At 49.0% G+C, this 18044-nt stretch overlaps 1 protein-coding gene across 1 annotated transcript in view; it reads left to right on the top strand.

Moving 5' to 3' along the window:
- Positions 1 to 18044, top strand: part of LOC147108646 (cadherin-4-like) — a 735941-nt gene that overhangs the window by 610776 nt on the left and 107121 nt on the right. Inside the window, exon 9 of the mRNA XM_086005339.1 lies at positions 10933 to 11118. Coding sequence (XP_085861465.1) covers positions 10933 to 11118 — 186 coding nt within the window. The remainder of the gene's footprint in view (positions 1 to 10932; positions 11119 to 18044) is intronic.

Raw genomic sequence — 18044 nt, forward strand, 5'->3', positions numbered from 1 at the left:
CCGCCACCCCCCCACCCCGCTCCCCAAGCAGCAATTCTTAAAGGACTGTTGCTGGCCTGTAAAGGGTAAACTAATTTTTGGTAGTCAAAAGAAAACCTCTGCTGGCGAATCAAATGGATATAAGTAGAAATGTGGACTATGTCTGGAGACCAACATTTGCACGCCGTGGTCAAGAAAGGGATAGCCGGTAACTGTTGGGGTGGGGTTTGTCCAGATTAGGAGAAGGAGGTGACAGTGGGCCTCTACGCTTCATTTTTTTCACCATTTCCACTGCTGTTTTACCTGATTTTGGGCAGGATAGTAGAGGAAAAGCCAACCCCTTGGATTCCAAAACTCATGGGTCAGTCATGACCAGATTGCATAGTTCAGGGGATTGGCTTGAGAGATCCATGATCATGGGCTCAAACCTCCTCTGTGGAACCCTTCAATCTGCATTCCTGCAGAAATATGCAGCACTTGGGTAATGGCACAAGAAGGGACAGATGGGGCAGCTTCCTCTTGGAGTGACCGCACATCTGCCCGATCTACCTTGTTGCCTCAAAGGATTCATCAAGTGCCCTTTAGCAGTCAGGTGCTGGCCGTCAATGCCTTATCACAGCTGTGTGGCTCCAGCTGTAGCAGAACCATATCATGGCCCAGCACCCAGAGGTAGAATACCACCTCCATCCCTTGAGACCCTCAGTGAACAATAGCCATCAAGCACTGCACTTGCTCCTCCCATGCAGGGTGCACTGAGATGGAGTACTGTGTGGGAAGTAGGAGAAACGCACCTTAAAGCATTGTGCAGGGACTTTGCTATGTAAATGTCACGTCAGCAATTTGTAGCACTTGATTTTTCTCATTTGCAATACTGTTGCAGGGGTCGCATCTGGCAATTCTTGGAAGCGGTTTTACATCAGTGACTGCTGAAGATTTTTTCCCAGCTTCTTCTCTGCTTCCTCCATTTTACTCTTCCTCTGCTTTGTCCTTCTTTTCTACTTCTCCTGGAACATGGGCCGCCTTTATGTCTTTGCAGACAAAACATCTCTGGTGTTGTTGTACCTGCATTTGTTGCCCTCTCATGTCCAAGTGCTCAGTCACTGTCCCTGATCATAGATTCCAGTAGCTTCCCCACAATTGATGTTAAATTGACAGGTCTGTAGTTATCTGGTTTCTCTCTCCCGCCTTTCTTAAATAATGGCCCAGAAATTCGGGTCTCCACGGGTGAGTACGCACGGGGTACTCACCCGTAGGCCCAATGGAAGTGCCAGTTTCCTGCATGCACTGCGCATGCGCGGGAAACCGGCACTTCTGTTCCCCTGAACGAAAGGGTTCAGAAGTCGAACGCGTGTGCAGGAGAGGCTGCACGTGCGCATTGAACTTAGTTTTTTTTTGCAGGTTTTCCCGGGAGGGTAAGTCTGCAGAATATACACATACAAAAAGCAGTTGCAAGGCCTGCTTTTTACAATGTAAGTGGTGAATTAATTAAAATTAAAACATTTTTCCCACAAGTTTATTATTTTAAATACTTTAAAGAAAGGTAAGTTTATTTTTAGCCCCATTAGAAAATAAAAAATGTTTTCAAAAATTTAAATTTTTTTTTTAAATAGTTATTTCATGTAATTTATAGTTTATTTAAAAAATGTGATGTTTTTAAAAATTTATTTGAAGATTTAGTGATGTTTTGGGGCCCGTAGTATTTATAAGTTTTGACAGCTCTTCCTGTCAAACTTATGAATGGCTCTCCATGGCCCACGTGATCCCAGGGGATGCATCGAACTAACTGCGCCCCTGGGATACGCAAGCACTGCGCGCCGGCAGTTGGAGCAGGCCCAGGATCGGAATCCCACGCGGGCCCACAGCACAACGGCCGGCGCGCTAGGTAAGGGCAGGTCGGAGGCTTGCACCTGCGGGAAGCCCCCGACCCGAATTTCTGGGCCAATATTAGTGACATTTGCAATTTTCCAATCCAATGGCACAATTCTGGAATTACTTTTTTTTAACTTCTATTAAATCCCCTAAATTTCTTCCCATGATTTATCTTTAGGTCCCATTGTGCCACTGATATTTTGTCCTTTTCCTCCACTGTGAAAACAAATACGAAGGGCTTGATTTTACTGTGCTGTAAAACTCTATGACTCTATATGGGATTAGACTGGACAGGGATGGATGGGCGGCGCAGACACGATGGGCCGAAGGGCCTCTTTCTGTGCTGTAAAACTCTATGACTCTATGATTTTAACTTGGCCGTCAGGCGGGCTTTGAGGCGTGTGGGCGGTGAAAATCGCAAAACCTGGGGGTCGGGACCCCCCCGCCTGGTTCCTGACACCTAGCCATTTTAACCTAGGCATGTCTGATGGTCCTGAATCAGTCTCGCTGCAACAGGCGGGACTGGTCTTTAGGGCCCTTAAACAGCACTCATTGGCCTTTATAATCCCATTTTAACAGGCCTTTGCCTGTTTAACCCTTTCCCACGTAAAGCACGCCTGGTGGGGATCATGCCTGTGAAACCTGGCATGAACACTATTGGCTTGCTGGCTATCAGCTGCAGGTCAACCATTAAAGAGGAGATTTGATCAGCCATCATTTGCAGGTGGCAGGACTTTGTTGTTTCAGGCCTGGGGCAACTTTTATCAGGCTCAATCACACCTGTGGAAGGTTGGAGCCTCACACACTTCTCCAGTGTGACCTCCTGCGAAACCCCTCTCGCCAGCCTCACTCAGCACTTCCTCAACTGAGGCATCTACCAGAAGCATGGGAGAATACACAACATTTCACCCAAGTGACTACCCTTGTGACTATTTGTGCTTTATTTTCCTCTTACGCGAGCTCCTACGTAGTGGTTCCCCTGTGGCTTCAGCAGATGTGGAGGCCCCTTGCTCACTTTCCTGCTGCTCCTGTCTCGACACCTTTGGCGGGCAGCCTCTGGGGTGGCGAGCCTGTGAGGCTGTGCAGGAGTTGAGACGTCTATCTCAGTTGGGTATGGACTCCGGCGGGACTCTGACCGAGGGCTCTGCAGTGGCATGGAAGTGTGAGCGCTTGGAGAGGAGCCCCCACTTCCTTGAGGGCTGCCACCAACCTCCCTCTCATGGGTCAGGTCCCCCTCAGTGCCTTGCTGCATATCAGGGGTCCATGGGGACCTGTATCCGCAATGGCAGTCCTACTCAGAAGGACTTCCATGAAGGTCTGGTTTCTCTGTTCAATAGATGCCCATCGCTCCTCAAGAGATGTCATTCTATTCTGAACATTCACCATGTTTTCCATACCCTGGCAACTAACCTCCTCCTTGGCTGTAGCCCTCCTCTCCTCTACCATAGCCAGCCTTACCACGGAGGCAGCAATCATTTCCACGTAGGTAGCCATCCTTTCCGTGTTGATGCGCTCATGCGCCAATGACTCCACAAAGGCTCTGCTCATGTTTGCTATGGACTCCTCCATTCGCTCCACACTCGCAGCGACCCTAGAGACAAAACCTGCCAGAGACTCCTGCATCTGTGCCTGGAGTTCCATCACCTCTGATCTTATGGATGGACCCAGAGGCAGAGGGTCAACATGCAGCTGAGCCGAGCTGGCAGAGTCCTGCGCCCTCCGACGAGGACTCTCCACTGCTGTCCCTGTCTCCACAATCTGCTGATGCTCACTTGTGAACTGTGATACACCAGGTGACAACTCTACTCTATGTCCCGAAGGTCCCACCGAGGTGTGAGTGTCTGCGCTGGTGCTGGGTGCGCTTATTTCTGCTGACGCTGCGCCCTCAGAGGTTGCAGATTCCTCTGAGGAGTCCGGCTGCTCAGGCTCTTCCTCCTGCACAGTGGGGACGGGGGCTCTCGATGGTCCTGTGGGGGAGTCAAGGAAAAAGTTAGAGATGTGATGCCAAGGTTACATGCACATTGCATTTTGCAGATGATCATAAGTCCATATAATGTAGCTTCAGAATCATTATCAGCGACTCATGCAATGCCAATGAGAGAGATGGAAAGCTATTCTGTCACCATCTTGCGGGGATGCACCTTTCTCCTTCCCCAACTCCTGCATCTATGTCAGCTCCGACAATCTCCAGGATGCCTTCCTCCCAGGGAGTGAGCTGGGCTAATGAGGGCGGCCCTCCTCCTGTCCTGGCTCGCTCTCTCCTGTTGTGAGCTCTCTTTTCCTGCAATGAGGGAGACAAGTGGAGGTTGAGTGAGAATGAAGGTGTGAATGCAGAGATTGCGTAGCATAGATACTTAGAAGGAGACAAAGATGGAGTGAGGTTGCAAGACCAAGGGCCCTCCCTGTGTGTTGTCAGTTGTGTTCAAAGCATCAGAGTGTGAGGACTGCATGGTGGAATAGTTATGTGAATATGAGCATAGAGAGAGAGGGAATGGGTAAGGGTGCATGGATGTGAGTGTCAAGTGGGATGTGGAGGAAGAGATTGCTAAAGCTGAGTGCTGGTGAGGAAAGGCAATGGGGATCAGATTGAGGGTGATGGAAACTTCATACAGTACTTACTTTTCCAGTGCGATGAAGGTCATGGAATCTTTTTCTGCACTGCATCATGGTACGCCATGTGAGCCCCAAGGAGTTGACTTCCCCTGCCACCTGTAGCCACACAGCCTTGGTCTGACTGGGAGGCCTCTTCCTCCCTGAAGAAGGGAACAGGACCTCCTTGTGGGCCCTAGCACCATCCAGCAATGCCTGGAGTGAAGCCTCATCAAATATGGGGGCAGCTCTTGCCCTCCCGCTGGCCGTTGCTCCTGCAGGCTCCTGTGCCATCTTAATGGTGAAGTTTGGAAGCCTGCAGAAGAAGCAAGGCTTGCTGTGGGCCCTAAAAGCAGCAGCAATGATGACATCATATTCTGCGACTTTCTGACTGGAAATACTCAATTGCCAAGGCTTCCCACACGTTGGAAATCAATTGGCCAATTGAGTGAAAATTGTATCAATCTCTCGGACCCATTTAGATCGTGTGGGAAACACCAAATTCGGGGAACCCGTCAATTCCCCACACCTGAGTTAAAATCGAGCCCGAAGTATTCGTTTAATAAGTCTGCCATTTCCTTATTATCCATTATAGTCTCCCCTGTATCTTTCTTTAATGGGCCCACATTCCCCTTTACCACTGCTTTTCTTTTGATGTACTTTTGCTGTTAGCTTTGATATCCCTTGAAAGTTTGTTTTCATATTCTGTTTTTGCACCTCTTATTACTATCTTTGTCTCCAATTGTTACTGTTTATTGCTCTCCCAGTCTGCTGGTTTTCAACTTTTCCTTGCTTTTGTGTTAGTATCAAGCTGAAAGAAAATGCTATCTCTTGCCTCAAGTGGAGTCTTTGCCTTTTAGGGTTATGTACTGTATGTGTGAAATTGTCTTCCTCATCTAGATCGTGCAGCACTATCTGAATCCTCAAACGGAGTCCCGGCCTTGTCACTTTGCTGTGTTGAATTGAAATAGCAAGCAGCATAGTGCAGGAAAGTATTGCCAACAGAAAATAAAAAGGAAGCTGTAATATATGTACCTTTAAGGGGAGAACGACTTTTTACAGCTCCTGTATACTGTAGTACCGGCAGTGACCACATCTGTATATAAACCCTGAGTAGTGATTGTACAGTTAGTTCTAGAGTAACCCTCATTCAGTAAACACCTGTTGATCGTTCCCTGCAGTCTCTTGTCTAATTATTGAAGGACACAACATCAAGATACACGGATCTAACATTGGCGACGAGCAGATTCAAACCTACCTGCAACTCTGCATCACCTCCCAGGGATTCGCTCCTGGAGAACAGTGGAAGAAGGCCGAGTCCAGAAGCACGGGCGTCGACCACGGGAAACCCCCCAGTCATCCAGCGGAGATTTGAGCATCGCAGGGGAAGCTGTCGAGAGCCAGGCTTGGCTTTCCAGTCACGGTGGTCCAGCGAAACGGGCTGGCAACAGGTACTGCGCAGACCCTTCCCGGACAGCAGCGGCTAGAGCCGACCGACGGCACAGAAAAAGGCCGAGCAGCATTGACGGGGGAGAGAGAGAGGGTAGCGCGCACAGGGCGCAGCCGGTTTTCAGGACCGAGCGGCGTCAACGGGGGAGAGAGGCGAGAGAGAGCAGAGCGCAGCCGGTGTTCAAGGGCCGAGCAGCGTCAGCGGGGAAGAAAGGAAAGCGCGGGAGACGCCATTTTAAGCCGCAGCGGGGAAGAAAGGAAAGCGCGGGAGATGCCATTTTAAGCCAGTCTAACCACACCCAAAAATGTCAAAGAGTGGCAGTATCACGGCATTCGACAATGAAGTCGAAGATTGGACGACATATGTCGAACGCATAGAAGTATACTGCAAGGCGAATGAAGTGCCAGATGACAGGAAAGCGCTGGTATTGTTGAATTCAATGGGTGCAAAAAGGTATGGCTTACTACGAAACCTAGTAACCCCAGAGAAGCCAGTAGAAAAGGATTTTGAAAACATAGTGTCAATCCTACAGGACCACTTAAACCCCACACCGCTGCTGATAGCAGAAAGATTTAAGTTTCACAAAAGGAACCAGCATAAAGATGAAAGTAATGCTGAGTATTTAACGGAACTGCGCAAGCTATCGAAACACTGCCAGTTTGGAACGGGACTAGCAGATACTTTAAGGGACAAGTTTGTGTGTGGGCTTCAAAGTGAAGGAACCCAGAAACGGCTTCTATCAGAAAAGGATCTTACGCTGGACAAGGCTTTCAGCATTGCAGTATCGCACGAAGCAGCAGCACGGGGCGCGGCAGAGATACAACGGAGACCGCAAGAATATGGCACAAATGAAATGTCATACGGAACAGTGAAGTGCTATCGCTGCGGCAGAACAACACACGACCATAATGATTGCTGGTTCAAGGACAAAGTGTGCAGACAGTGTGGAAAAGTAGGACACATAGCAAGAGTCTGCAGGTCGGGAAACAAAACCAGCAGCAAGAAATCTCCACAGGAGAAGTACAAGAAGGTACATAAGGTGACGGAGAGTAGTTCAGACGAACAGAAAAGTGATACAGACTCCGGAAGCAAGGAGCTGGGTTGTCTGAAACTACATAATGTGATCAAAACGGAGGATCACCAAACTATCTGGGTCACGCTCAAGATAGCAGGAGTCCAAGTGAAAATGGAATTGGACACAGGATCAGCCCTAACAGTCATAAACTGAAGGGCGTGCTGTCCAAAGTGGACTGGAGCGAGTGGGCGACACCCATCGTTCCTGTAATGAAGCGGTCGTTGAGTAATACGCCTGGGGAACCAAAGAAGGTTCGCATCTGTGGGGACTTTAAGGTGACAGTGAACCCAGTCCTTCACACTGTACAATATCCGCTTCCGCGGATTGAAGATATTTTCGCCTCGCTATCTGGAGGGAAACGCTTCACTAAGATTGATCTGGCCCAGGCGTACCTGCAAATGGAGGTAGAAGAAGCCTCGAAACAGTACCTCACGATCAACACTCATAAAGGTCTCTACCAATACAACCGGCTGGTGTTCGGGGTAGCATCAGCTCCGGCTATTTGGCAAAGGGCAATGGAACAAGTCCTGCAAGGGATTCCAGGGACCCAGTGTTATTTGGACGACATCCTGGTCACGGGCGAAAATGACAGTGATCACCTCGCCAACCTGGAGCAGGTGCTCTCTAGATTGAAGGAATATGGGCTCCGAGCTAATCGCCACAAATGCGAGTTTTTCCAGAAGCAGATCTCGTATTGTGGCCACGTTATTGATAAAGAGGGGTTACATAAGTCCCCAGAAAAGATTGAGGCAGTAGTCAAGGCTCCAGCACCGGAAAATGTGTCACAACTGAGGTCGTTCCTCGGGCTGGTGAACTACTACCATAAGTTCTTGCCGAATTTGTCTACCGTACTACACCCACTGAACACCCTACTGCAAACGGGGGTACCATGGAAGTGGAGCGACGAATGTAAACGAGCTTTCCAGAAGAGCAAAGCATTGGTCACATCAAAAGAGGTGTTGGCTCATTTCAACCCAGCACTACCAATTCGGTTGGCGTGTGATGCATCACCCTATGGCATTGGAGCGGTGCTGTCGCACAAATTCCCGGACGGCTCGGAGAGGCCAGTAGCCTTTGCGTCTCAGTCACTAACCTCAGCCGAGCGTAACTACGCCCAGATTGACAGGGAGGCCCTCAGCCTCATGTGGGGAGTGAAAAAGTTCAATCACTATCTGCACGGGCAGAAGTTCACCTTGCTGACTGACCACCAACCACTTGTCTCCATCTTTAATCCAAAGAAGGGGGTTCCGGTGATGACTGCGCAACGGCTACAAAGATGGTCCCTTTTTCTAGGGACGCACCAATATGAAATTGAGTATAAGGGCACGAAACAGCATGGAAACGCTGATGGGCTATCACGCCTGCCACTGCCTACTGCGGAGGAAGCACCAGCAGTGGATCCTGTCGAAATATTTCATTCGACTATAATTGAATGCTTGCCAGTAACTAACGCTGGTATAGAGAAGGAGACCCGAAATGACCCGACACTGTCTTGGGTATATGATTTGACGGTGAAGGGATGGCCAGCACATTCTCAGCATTCTCATCCAGAAGAGAACAGCTGTCAGTATGCCAGGGGACCTTGATGTGTGGATTCCGAGTGGTAATTCCACCCAAGTTAAGGGAGAGAGTGCTCAATGAGCTTCACGAAGGTCATCTGGGAGGGGTGAAAATGAAAAGCCTTGCTAGGGCTTATGTGTGGTGGCCGGGGATCGATCAGCAAATCGAGGACCTGACAAAGAGCTGCTCAGGATGCCAGAAGATCCAAAATGCACCACCACATGCCCCTCTACACCCATGGGAGTGGCCCTCATCTCCATTGCAACGGGTGCATATTGATTTTGCTGGTCCATTCATGGACTCAATGTTTTTAATAGCCGTGGATGCGCACTCGAAATGGCCTGAGGTGATCAAAATGTCCACCACCACGGAGAAAACTGTTGCAGTCCTATGGACCATTTTTGCCAGGAACGGCTTGCCAGAGCAGATTTGCTCTGATAACGGACCACAGTTTGTGTCCAAAGAGTTTTGAAGATTTATGAAAAGGAATGGGGTAAGGCATTACACATCTGCCCCGTATCATCCAGCCACAAATGGATTGGCTGAGAGGTTCGTACAAACCTTTAAAAAAGCAGTAAAGGCCATGTGCGATGACGACATTCCACTGCAGCTTAAGGTGAACAATTTCCTGTTGGCCTACAGAAATGCGACACATGCAGTCACCAACCAGGCCCCGGCCATGATGTTCTTTAACCGAAGGTTGAGATCTCGTCTGGATTTGCTCAAACCAAATGTACGAAGAGATGTTGAGAATAAGCAATTCCAGCACATCAATGAGAAGCCGACAAGGAGCTTCAATGTAGAGCAACCAGTCTTGGCCCGCGACTACCGAACAGAGAAATGGCAACCAGGAACGATATGCACATGGCAGGGGCCACTAATGTACACAGTGGATGTTGGGGAGAACATTGTGAGACGCCATGCTGACCAGATCCGAGAGTCACAGGAACGAGTCAACCCCATGTCTCGCCCATACGTACCTGGTGATGAACCCGACGTACAGGTAGCATCTACCCCAGAACAGTAGCATCAGAAGCGGATGAACCAACCGACGACAGGGGGCCAGAATCGCCTCCACACCAAGAGCAAGACACTCGGGAAAGGCGCTATCCAGAAAGGATCAGGAAGTCTTCCCCAAAGACTGAATTTATAAATAGACTATTTTCAGCTAATGTTGCATGTTAAAAGTGTTAATTGTAATTAGTTTGATATTTAATTGTTAAATGAGTGTTATGGTACTGTTAATCTAAAAGGGGAGGAATTGTAATGTATGTACCTTTAAGGGGAGAACGACTTTTTACAGCTCCTGTATACTGTAGTACCGGCAGTGACCACACCTGTATATAAACCCTGAGTAGTGATTTGTACAGTTAGTTCTAGAGTAACCCTCATTCAGTAAACACCTGTTGATCGTTCCCTGCAGTCTCTTGTCTAATTATTGAAGGACACAACATCAAGATACACGGATCTAACAGAAGCAAAAATATTGCACTCCCCAGCAATAAAAGCGAATGTAGGGAGCAAAGTGCAAACAAATATCAATGCAAAAAGGAGAAAAAAATGTTTGCAATCAAGTTTGGGAACATTAACCTAAATTTAACTCTCCAACTGTAACAGGCTGGGACAAAGGATTTGTAATGTACCAATTTTAGAAGGGTAAGTTCAGCAATAGGGGCAGGGAATACCCAAAACAAATCAAATCCAGAACGGGATTAATTAGTATGCAGGCTGCAGGACCTGACTTTACGATGGATTCTGACTCCCAGCACGGAACTCTGTATAATTTACCCTTATAATATAAACCTTATTTGATGGGAAGGTACCAAACCAGAACAACTGCAGATTTTGTATTGGCTAAAAAAAAGTAACATAAAAGAGCAGCTGAGGGGATCCCTGTTAACATTTCTGCAAGGTACTGGATGCACATTTAAACTCTGGGATCGTTTAGGGTATGTAGACATGCTCTCTAGATTACTAACATCATTAATTGAATATTAGATCACCAAATTATACCTGCACAGTTCTGCAGTGGTGAGTCTCCCAGATCTCACTCATACATTGGTAATTTAACTTGCTATACTTAAAATAGGTGGTTGATGGACACTTTTATTAGGAAGTTATACATCCAGAAGTAATTGCAACATGTTTACTGAGTTCCGCTTGTCGTGCTGCATTGTAAGTGAGGCCATTTACTTTTGCTCCTTCATCAGGACAAATATAAATGAAGGGTCTTTAACCTGTTAATTTGAAGTACAATAATTGCAATTGCATAACTGGATTAATTAGTTTTATTTAATTTCTGTTGTCAAGTAACTGAAGGTTGAATATATGTGACCTTCGGGATATTTTGGATTCTATGAGAAATGCAAAGCAATATGTATTTTTTAAACATTATTATTTTTACTCCTAGTTCTATGGAGAAGTTCAAGAGAACAAAATAGAAGTTATTGTTGCTAACCTGACAGTCACAGATCGAGACCAGCCACACACTTCAAACTGGAATGCAGTGTACCGGATCGTCAGTGGAGACCCTGCTGGCCATTTTGTTGTTAAGACTGATCCAGTCACCAATGATGGCATGGTTACAGTGGTTAAGGTAATGTGTATTTTTTGTGTTCTTCGTTGAAAATATGTTTGTTTTAAGTATTCACAATTATTTTGGAAAGAGTCAGGGATCTACATTTTGGATGTTAAAGAAAATGTTACCATACTAGTGGTTCTCCCGTGGTGTTGTGGTGTTCGACTGCTAATGCATGCTATCCCTTTAAGGCCACTGCTCAGGTATGTCCTGTAGGAATGTGGGTAATTGTAGGCATTACTACGACCAATAAATTGCTTGTAAATATCAGACTTCATCAATATATAAACTCATGCTTTAGTGGTGGACTTTGCTTGATGGGTTAGAGATTTGGCGCGACCATGTTTGTAACTCTTTCCCTCACCTGTGCACCCATCACACATGGCTCCCTACTGAGAGCCTGGGATCACTGAGTTTATCTTATAAAGTATAGATATTTGGGGCTGGATTTTGCCAGCCCTGGGGAGGCGGGTTTGGAGGCAGGACTGCCGGGAAAATGGCAGAATTTGGGGGTGGGTGCCCAACCCACCTCCATGCCATCTTGCCAGGAGGCGGGTAGCCTCCTCGAGGCGGGAAGGGGATTAATGCCAATTAACTGCCTATTAACAGGTAGTTAACAGGCAGTTTTTTGGCTAATCCCTATTTTGAGCCCTGAAGTGTGGGCGTCCCGATGGTTCCAAACCTCGCCAGGGTCAGCAAGACGGGCCATCGGTCTGCGGGGGTGGGAGGAGCCGAGATGTCCAGTGTGCAGGTGAGTAATGGGTGCATGTGTGCAGAGGTAAGTGTGTGAGGTGTGTGTAAAGTGTTTTAATAAGTTTTACTTACCTTTACTTTGTAGTGTATGTAACCTGTACCACCTGAAGAGGATACCTTAAGGTGATGGACTACTTTTTGATGGCTCCTGTACATTGTAGTACCGGTGGTGACCACACCGGTATATAAACCCTGTGGAGCAAAGTGTATTCCAGTTCAGCCCTGACCCTCAGTTACTAAAGACCTGTTTAAGTATTTCTGTAGTCTGTGTCCAGTTATTCAGCATAACTACATTTGAAAGCACAGACTCAACAGTGGCGACGAGTCTGATCTTACCTAGCGGCAGTTGCATCAAAGGAAGCTTCGCCTCTGAAACGGGCGTCGAACAAGGACATCCACCCTCAACATCCTGCTGGGCACTGCATAGCACGGGAGGCAATCGGGAACCCGGGTTGGGTTCTGGCCACGAAGTCTAACATCAGTGAACATCCCTTCGACGACAGCGGCGGGTAAGTCCGATCGAGCGGCACGGGGGGGGAAGTCGGCCGAGTTGTCAGTAAGAGAAGGGGAGGGAAACGATGAAAAGGGCGGAGAACACGACCGCAGCCGGTGTCAGGGGCCGGACTGCAATCGGGGCAGAGACACGCAGCAGCCAGAAAAGCGTTTATGTCCACAAGGACCGCGGGAGCGGCGGGGAACAAGAGCAGCAGCGTCGGGGAAAATAAAGGACCGCTGGGAGGCGAGAACGGCAACAGCGCAGTAATTGCCATTTTTAGTCGGCGGGGGAAGAAGACAAGCGCGGGAAAAGCCGCCAAGCGCGGGAAGCCGCCATTTTGAAAAATAAAATAAAATAATAATCATAATCCGAAGGAAAGGAAACTCAACAAGGATGCCAAAAACGGGTAACATCACTGCTTTTGATAGCGATGTGGAAGATTGGGCCACTTATGTGGAACGCGTTGAAGTTTACTGTACAGCGGATGAGGTACCGGTGGCTAAGAAAGCACTAACCCTATTAAACTCGATGGGTGCGAAGACGTACGGGTTATTAAGGAACCTTGTAACACCAGATAAACCGGTAGGAAAGAGTTTCGCGGATATTGTTACTATCCTGCAAGAGCATTTAAACCCCACGCCGCTGCTGATAGCGGAACGATTTAAATTCTACAAAAGAATTCAACTTAAAGAGGAAAGCAACGCTGAATTCTTAATCGAACTGCGCAAGTTATCAAAGTACTGTCAGTTCGGTACAGGACTAGCAGACGCACTGAGAGATAAGTTTGTGTGTGGGCTCCTAAGGGAAGGAACCCAGAAGCGACTGCTAGAGGAAAAGGATCTTACGCTGGACAAAGCTTTCAGCATTGCAGCATCGCACGAGGCAGCAGCACGAGGCACTGCAGAAATGCAGCAAAGGCTATTGGAATTCAGCACCAATGAAATGGCATTGGGCGCAGTAAAGTGCTATCGTTGCGGAAGGACAACACATGACCAGAACCAGTGCTGGTTCAAAGATAAAGAATGCAGGCAATGTGGCAAACTTGGTCACATAGCGAGAGTATGCCGGTCAGGAAAGAAGACCAGCAGCAAAAAGTCGCCGCAGGAGAAGTACAAAAAAGTACACAAGGTGACAGAGAACAGTTCGGATGAACAGAAGACGGATTCAGACTCCAGCAGTAAGGAACTGGGTTGTCTAAAAATACATAATGTGGGTAACACAGCAGACCACCAAACTATCTGGGTCATGCTTCGGATAGTAGGAGTCCAAGTGAAGATGGAATTGGACACTGGATCGGCATTGACGGTCATGAATAAGCAAGATTACAAAAGGTTATTCTCACACATTCCCCTGAGGGATACGGAGATTGTATTGAAAACATACACGGGGCAAAGAGTATACCCCATCGGAAAGATAAATGTAAATGTGGTCTACAATGGTAAAGAAAGTCAGGAAATGGACTTGTATGTGTTACCTGATGGAGGTCCGCCACTGCTGGGACGGGAATGGATCCGGAGAATAAATGTGGACTGGCATTCCATACAAGCACTAACTGTAGATTCCTGTAAAGAGGACGACGTCAAACCTAAACGACTGTCCAAAATATTGGACGATGCTAAGGAGGTGTTCCAACAGGGACTGGGAACACTGAAAGGAATTACGGCAAACATCAAGGTTGAAGAACATGCAAACCCCAAATTTTTCAAAGCCAGACCGGTACCTTATGCGATACGACCTGCTGTGGAAGCAGAGCTGGAAGGGCTAGAATGTTCAGGAGTACTGTCAAAGGTGGACTGGAGCGAATGGGCCACACCCATTGTTCCCGTCATGAAGCGTTCGTTGAGCAACAAGCCGGGGGAACCTGGGAAGGTTCGCATCTGTGGCGATTTCAAGATCACTGTTAAACCGGTTCTTCACACGATGCAATATCCGCTTCCGCGGATTGAAGATATCTTCGCTTCGCTGTCTGGCGGGAAACACTTCACCAAGATAGACCTGGCGCAGGCGTACCTACAGATGGAAGTTGATGAAGCGTCACGCCAGTATCTCACGATCAACACACATAAGGGCTTATATCGGTATAATAGACTGGTTTTTGGAGTGGCATCGGCTCCAGCGATTTGGCAAAGGGCCATGGAGCAGGTATTGCAGGGAATTCCAGGCACACAATGCTACCTGGACGACATTCTGATTACAGGAGAGGATGATAAGGAGCACCTCGTGAATTTGGAGCAGGTGCTCACCAGATTGAAAGAATATGGACTCAGAGTTAATCGCCAGAAATGTGAGTTCTTTCAAAAGCGAATCTCGTACTGCGGCCACGTCATTGACCAGGAGGGGCTCCATAAGTCACCTGACAAGATCGAAGCTGTTGTGAAAGCTCCCGCTCCGGAAAATGTATCCCAGTTGAGGTCGTTCCTTGGGTTGGTTAACTATTACCACAAGTTTCTTCCAAATTTATCCACGGTGTTACACCCGCTGAACACTCTTTTGCAAATGGGAGTACCATGGAAGTGGAGCGAGGATTGTAAGCGGGCTTTTCAAAAAAGCAAGGCACTGATCACCTCTAAGGAAATGTTGGCTCACTTTAACCCAACGCTGCCTATTCGCTTAGCTTGTGATGCTTCTCCATATGGTATCGGGGCAGTGCTCTCACATATGTTGCCAAATGGCTTGGAAAGGCCAGTCGCATTCGCATCCAGATCATTGACCTCCGCAGAGCGCAACTATGCTCAGATAGATAGGGAGGCTCTCAGCCTCGTGTGGGGAGTTAAGAAATTTAACCATTACCTGCAAGGCCAAAAGTTTACGCTGCTGACAGATCACCAGCCGTTGGTTTCCATTTTTAACCCTAAGAAGGGTGTTCCGGTTATGATGGCGCAGAGGCTTCAGAGATGGTCCCTTTTCCTAGGGGCACATCAATATGATATCGAATTCAAAGGTACAAAGCAACATGGTAATGCTGATGGGCTGTCGCGCCTGCCACTACCTACAGCGGAAGAGGCACCGGCAGTTGACCCTGTCGAGATATTTCACTCGACTATCATCGAATGCTTACCAGTCACCAATGCGAATATTGAGAGAGAGACCCGAAACGACCCGACACTGTCTCGGGTCTACGATTTGACAGTGAAGGGATGGCCAGCACATGGCGACCCACTGTTACCAGCATTCTCAGCCAGACGAGAACAGCTGTCCGCCTGTCAAGGAACATTGATGTATGGAACAAGAGTGATTATTCCTCCTAAATTAAGGGAGAGAGTTCTGAAGGAACTGCATGAAGGTCATCTGGGGGTAGTCAAGATGAAAGGCCTTGCTAGGGCTTATGTGTGGTGGCCAGGTATCGACAAACAAATAGAGGATCTGACTAAAAGCTGCTCAGGGTGCCAAAAAGCTCAAAACGCACCTCCAATTGCACCGCTGCATCCGTGGGAATGGCCTTCAACCCCATGGCAGCGTGTGCATATCGACTTTGCAGGTCCATTCATGGATTCCATGTTTTTGATAGCGGTAGACGCACATTCTAAATGGCCAGAAGTGATTAAGATGTCGACCACTACCTCTGAAAAGACGATCGCAGTTCTAAGAACCATATTTGCAAGGAATGGGTTGCCGGAACACAAATGTTCAGACAACGGACCACAGTTCGTGTCAGAAGAATTCCAGAAATTCATGAAAAAGAATGGGGTGAAACACTATACATCTGCCCCATATCATCCGGCTACCAATGGGTTGGCCGAGAGATTTGTACAAATGTTCAAAAAGGCGATAAAGGCCATGAGCGAAGACCATATTCCACTACAACATAAGGTGGACAATTTCCTGATGGCATATCGAAATGCCACGCATGCAGTGACAAATCAAAGCCCTGCCATAATGTTCTATAACAGGAGGTTGCGGTCCCGGTTGGATTTGTTAAAACCCAATGGCCTAGAAATTCATTGACTCCACTTTTGGGGCGCTAAAGTGGGGCATCCGCTAAAGTTTGCGGCCGCCGCCAAATCTAGGTCACTTCTCCGATATTCATTAGCTTCGCCCTACTAGTTCGGGCGAGCGCTAAAACTGCTGCTGGACGCCTCTCTTTGGGCGCTAAGCCGGAGGTGGTGATCGATAGCGCCGAGGCCGGGTGCAGCGCAGGTGCGGCCATCTCGTGATTGACAGCAGACACCCTGGCGCCGGCCAGCTCTTAATGGGGAAGGGTCGACTGTGTCTGCTGCCACGCCCTGGATAGTGGAGCCCTCCAGCTAGGCCTGAACACTGCTGCTGGACCCAAATAGCGCCTGAAGACATGGAGAAGGCCCGTGAACGTGCGCAGCGCTTCTCAGAGCGTGATCTGAGTGTGCTGCTTGCTGCTGTGGAGAAGAGGCGCCATGTTTTGTACCCGGACAATGGCAAGAAGGCAACGGTCCACGTCTACAGGAGAGCCTGGAGGCATGTCGCCAGCAAGCTGTCAGCCAACAGCGACGTCCCCAGGACCGGTGCCCAATGCCGCAAAAAGTTAAATGACCTCACGCATTGTCAGGGTGAGTACCCTTTCCAATGACCTCCTCATCCTTGCATGTGCACCTCACATTATGGGCAAAGGGACCTGAAAACTCTAATGGCCAGCCTTCATCCAGCAGCTATGGCACAGGCATGAGCATCAATTGCACATTCTGCACTGAACACACTGGCCAAGCTATTCCACCATGGGAGGCATTGCACACCAGATCATGGCGACACACTGGCCAGGCTATTCCACCATGGGAGGCAGTGCACACCAGATCATGGCGACACACTGGCCAGGCTATTCCACCATGGGAGGCAGTGCACACAAGATCACGGCGACACACTGTACTTAGAGGCCGTCCTTTCTCTTGCAGGCCAAGCTGGCGAATAATCGCAAGAGCCGGACTGCGACCGGGGGAGGACGACCCCATATCCAGCCACTCACCGACCTGCAACATCGCGTGGAGCGCCTCATGGGTGGCCGGGTGATTGGGCCCGTTGCATGTGGAGATGCCGACCCTGTTCTGGGCAGCAATGGTAAGGACATCACCTTTTGCACCTCTCTCGTCCCACTTGCGCATCAGATCTACATCCTTTGCCACTGTCCGACCAATGCGCTGAATGCCACCACTCATGCATCCCGCACTGACGCCCTCTCCTCACTCTAAAGCTACTCTTGTGCCTTCCTGCTTTCAGATGGTCAAGAGGAGGTCCCTCAACTTGCCAGTGACAGACCCTCCGAGGAGGAGCAGGAGGAGGAGCAAGAGGAAGGCGGCCCATCAGGGGAACCCTCAGCCGCGGCCACCCAGGCCAATGTAGGGGACACGTCTTCCCTGGAGGACAGCGTGGCGGAAGTGTCGAAGGGGAGGGGAGCTCCTGGGACCTGCGTGCTGCAGAAAGGCGGGAGGGGGGTGGAAGCTCGGCGGCCTTCTCCCCAGAGGGGGGATGCGTCGGAGGGGAGTCCAATTGCTGGGCCCAGCGGCCTCCAGCAATGCAGGAAGGGTCGGCCAGCTCGGCGGCCTTCTCCCCAGAGGGAGAGTCCGGCCTCCAGTCAGGAGATGCTCTTCGCCGAGGAGATGGAACGCCTCGAAGACTTGTCCTCGGACTCGGAGCGCCGGCACACGGAGCTCAGGGCGGCAGTGGCACGGTTGCCTGAGTCCATCGATTCCCTCTTTCGGAGTGTGGCCGAGTTCGGGCCCTTAGAGGC

The sequence above is a fragment of the Somniosus microcephalus genome, chromosome 13 (assembly GCF_052327205.1).
Source record: "Somniosus microcephalus isolate GS21.2 chromosome 13, FLI_Smic_1.0, whole genome shotgun sequence".
NCBI lineage: Eukaryota > Metazoa > Chordata > Chondrichthyes > Squaliformes > Somniosidae > Somniosus > Somniosus microcephalus.